Below are 1,957 nucleotides of genomic sequence, written 5' to 3'. Positions count from 1 at the left end.
CCCCACCCCTGCCCTGCATACGCCGGGAGAGTGGGACCTCAGGCACTAGTTGGCACTCAGTATATATGTGTGGAACAAACAAAGTCACCACTTCCAGGAAGTCCCCAGCACTCAAGAGCTTTGGATCAGCCTTCCTTTGAGCACCCCCAGGCTTGAGGACATCCTCTGTTGTGATTCCCCGTGGTTGTGTCACCATGTGTAGCAACTGCCAGTTACTCTTCTGACTCAGCTGCTGGCAGAGCTGTGTTTTTGCCCCTTTAAGTCCTCAGCCCTGCCTTGGAGCTGAGCATCTAACAGGACTCTGTGATGGGCAATTTTCTGTGTTAACTCGGCCAGACTATGGCGCCCCGGTGCTTGATCAAACACCAGTCTAGATATTGTTGTGGAGGTTATTTTATAGACATGGATAATGTCTATATTCAATTGACAGTAAGTAGAGCAGATCACCCTCCATAGCGTGGGTGGGCCTCGTCTAATCAGTTAAGGCATTAAGAATGAAAACTGAGGTTTCCTGGAGAAGAAGGAATTCTGCCTCAAAGACTGCAACATAGAAATCCTGCCTGGGTTTCCAGCTGGCTTGTTCTGCAAATACCAGACTCAGAAGTGCACCACCAAGTCACCTGAATTTCCAGCTTGCAGGCCTGCCCTACAGATTTTGGGCTTACCAGCCTCTGCAATCCTATGAGCCAATTCCTTAACACACACACACACACACATCCAACTGATTCTATTTCTCTGGAGAAGCCCAACTGATACAGCCTCCATAAATAAAGGTAATTTAAACTTAATTCTTAAGGACAGACAGATCTGGGGAGAGGATCTCTCAGAAGAGGGGAGAGTGTACCTTTTGACCCAAAAGTCCAGGTCTCCTCATCATCGAAGTGAGTGTCCCCAGAGATGGAGTGCTCCCCAGGGAAGAAGGCATGGGCGAGGGTGCCCCCCTGCCCGTCAAAGGGGTAACTGTCCTGGTGATAGGCCCGGGCAAAGTCGATGAGGATATCAGGCTCCATCGGGCCCTGAGAACCCACTTCCTGGAATTCAAGGCCTGACTCAACACCCCAGGTGGTCAAGGCATGGTGCATGAGGGTCCGCACTGTCTCCTGGCTCAGCACTGAGCCCTGGGGGAAGGAGTTTACCCTGGAAAGAGAAGGGGCGAGTGAGGGGGGCCAAGGAGAGAGAAGGCAGCCACTCACTCGAAGCTGGGTCAGGCAGGCCCAGGGTGGGAGAGGGCGCCAGGACCTACCTCCACGTCAGGGTTCGCTTCTTCCACACGCTGCCACTCAGAGCATACCGGCGGCGCCGCCTGACCAGCCCCGCCGCCCCCAGCACATCAGGCAGGGAGCAGCGGGGCTTATGCATGGCGGCCACTGTCACAGGGTCTGGGGGAGAGGTTGTGGCAGAGGGGGGTCACCAGTAGGCACCAGCTCACTTTCTCCATGGGGAAACTGAGTCTCATAGCACTTCAAACACTTGCCCAAGAAGGCCCCACATCTTCGATTGGAACCCAGGCCATCTAATTCTGGAAGCTAGCTCATACCAGACTATGACACTGCCCTTCTGGGTAGTATCACTCTCTGCACGGCCCTGCATGGACTCAAGAGTCTCAGGCCAGGATCTGGGCATCCTGCTTCCCTGAGCCCTGGCCGCTGGCCTCTAGAGAAAGGAACCCTGGGGGTGCAGTGAGAACTACTCTCTTGGAGGCTGGAACCCCTGGGAAGTTGCCCATACCTCACACACTAGCTCCCAAGTCCCCATCACATCCAGATAAAGTTGAAAGTCCTCAGGCCAGCTGGGTCTCTGGTCTGTGGCAAGCCCCTCCTAGGTCAGATCTCCTGGAATCCCCTTTACCAGCTTGGCTCCAACCCCAGCCGTCCCCTCACTCCAAGTGAAGGTTGAGGTGAAAAAGAGCAATTGAGGGCTTCCCTGGTGGCGCAGTGGTTGAGAGTCCGCCTGCCGA

General features: G+C 54.7%; 1 protein-coding gene across 8 annotated transcripts in view; it reads right to left on the bottom strand.

Moving 5' to 3' along the window:
• MMP25 (matrix metallopeptidase 25) overlaps positions 1 to 1,957 on the bottom strand; it is a 12,289-nt gene that overhangs the window by 7,134 nt on the left and 3,198 nt on the right. For all 8 annotated transcript variants that reach the window (XM_024759452.1, XM_024759450.1, XM_024759451.1 and 5 more), the window contains 2 exons: positions 1,244 to 1,379; positions 845 to 1,137 (listed from right to left, as the gene is read on the bottom strand). In XM_024759452.1, coding sequence (XP_024615220.1) covers positions 845 to 1,137; positions 1,244 to 1,379 — 429 coding nt within the window. The remainder of the gene's footprint in view (positions 1 to 844; positions 1,138 to 1,243; positions 1,380 to 1,957) is intronic.

Source organism: Neophocaena asiaeorientalis, unplaced genomic scaffold (genome assembly GCF_003031525.2).
Source record: "Neophocaena asiaeorientalis asiaeorientalis breed wild unplaced genomic scaffold, Neophocaena_asiaeorientalis_V1.1 scaffold254, whole genome shotgun sequence".
In the NCBI taxonomy this organism is placed as follows: Eukaryota; Metazoa; Chordata; class Mammalia; order Artiodactyla; family Phocoenidae; genus Neophocaena; species Neophocaena asiaeorientalis.
Note: the sequence above shows the minus strand (reverse complement) of the source record. Positions and strands in the feature narration are given on the sequence as shown.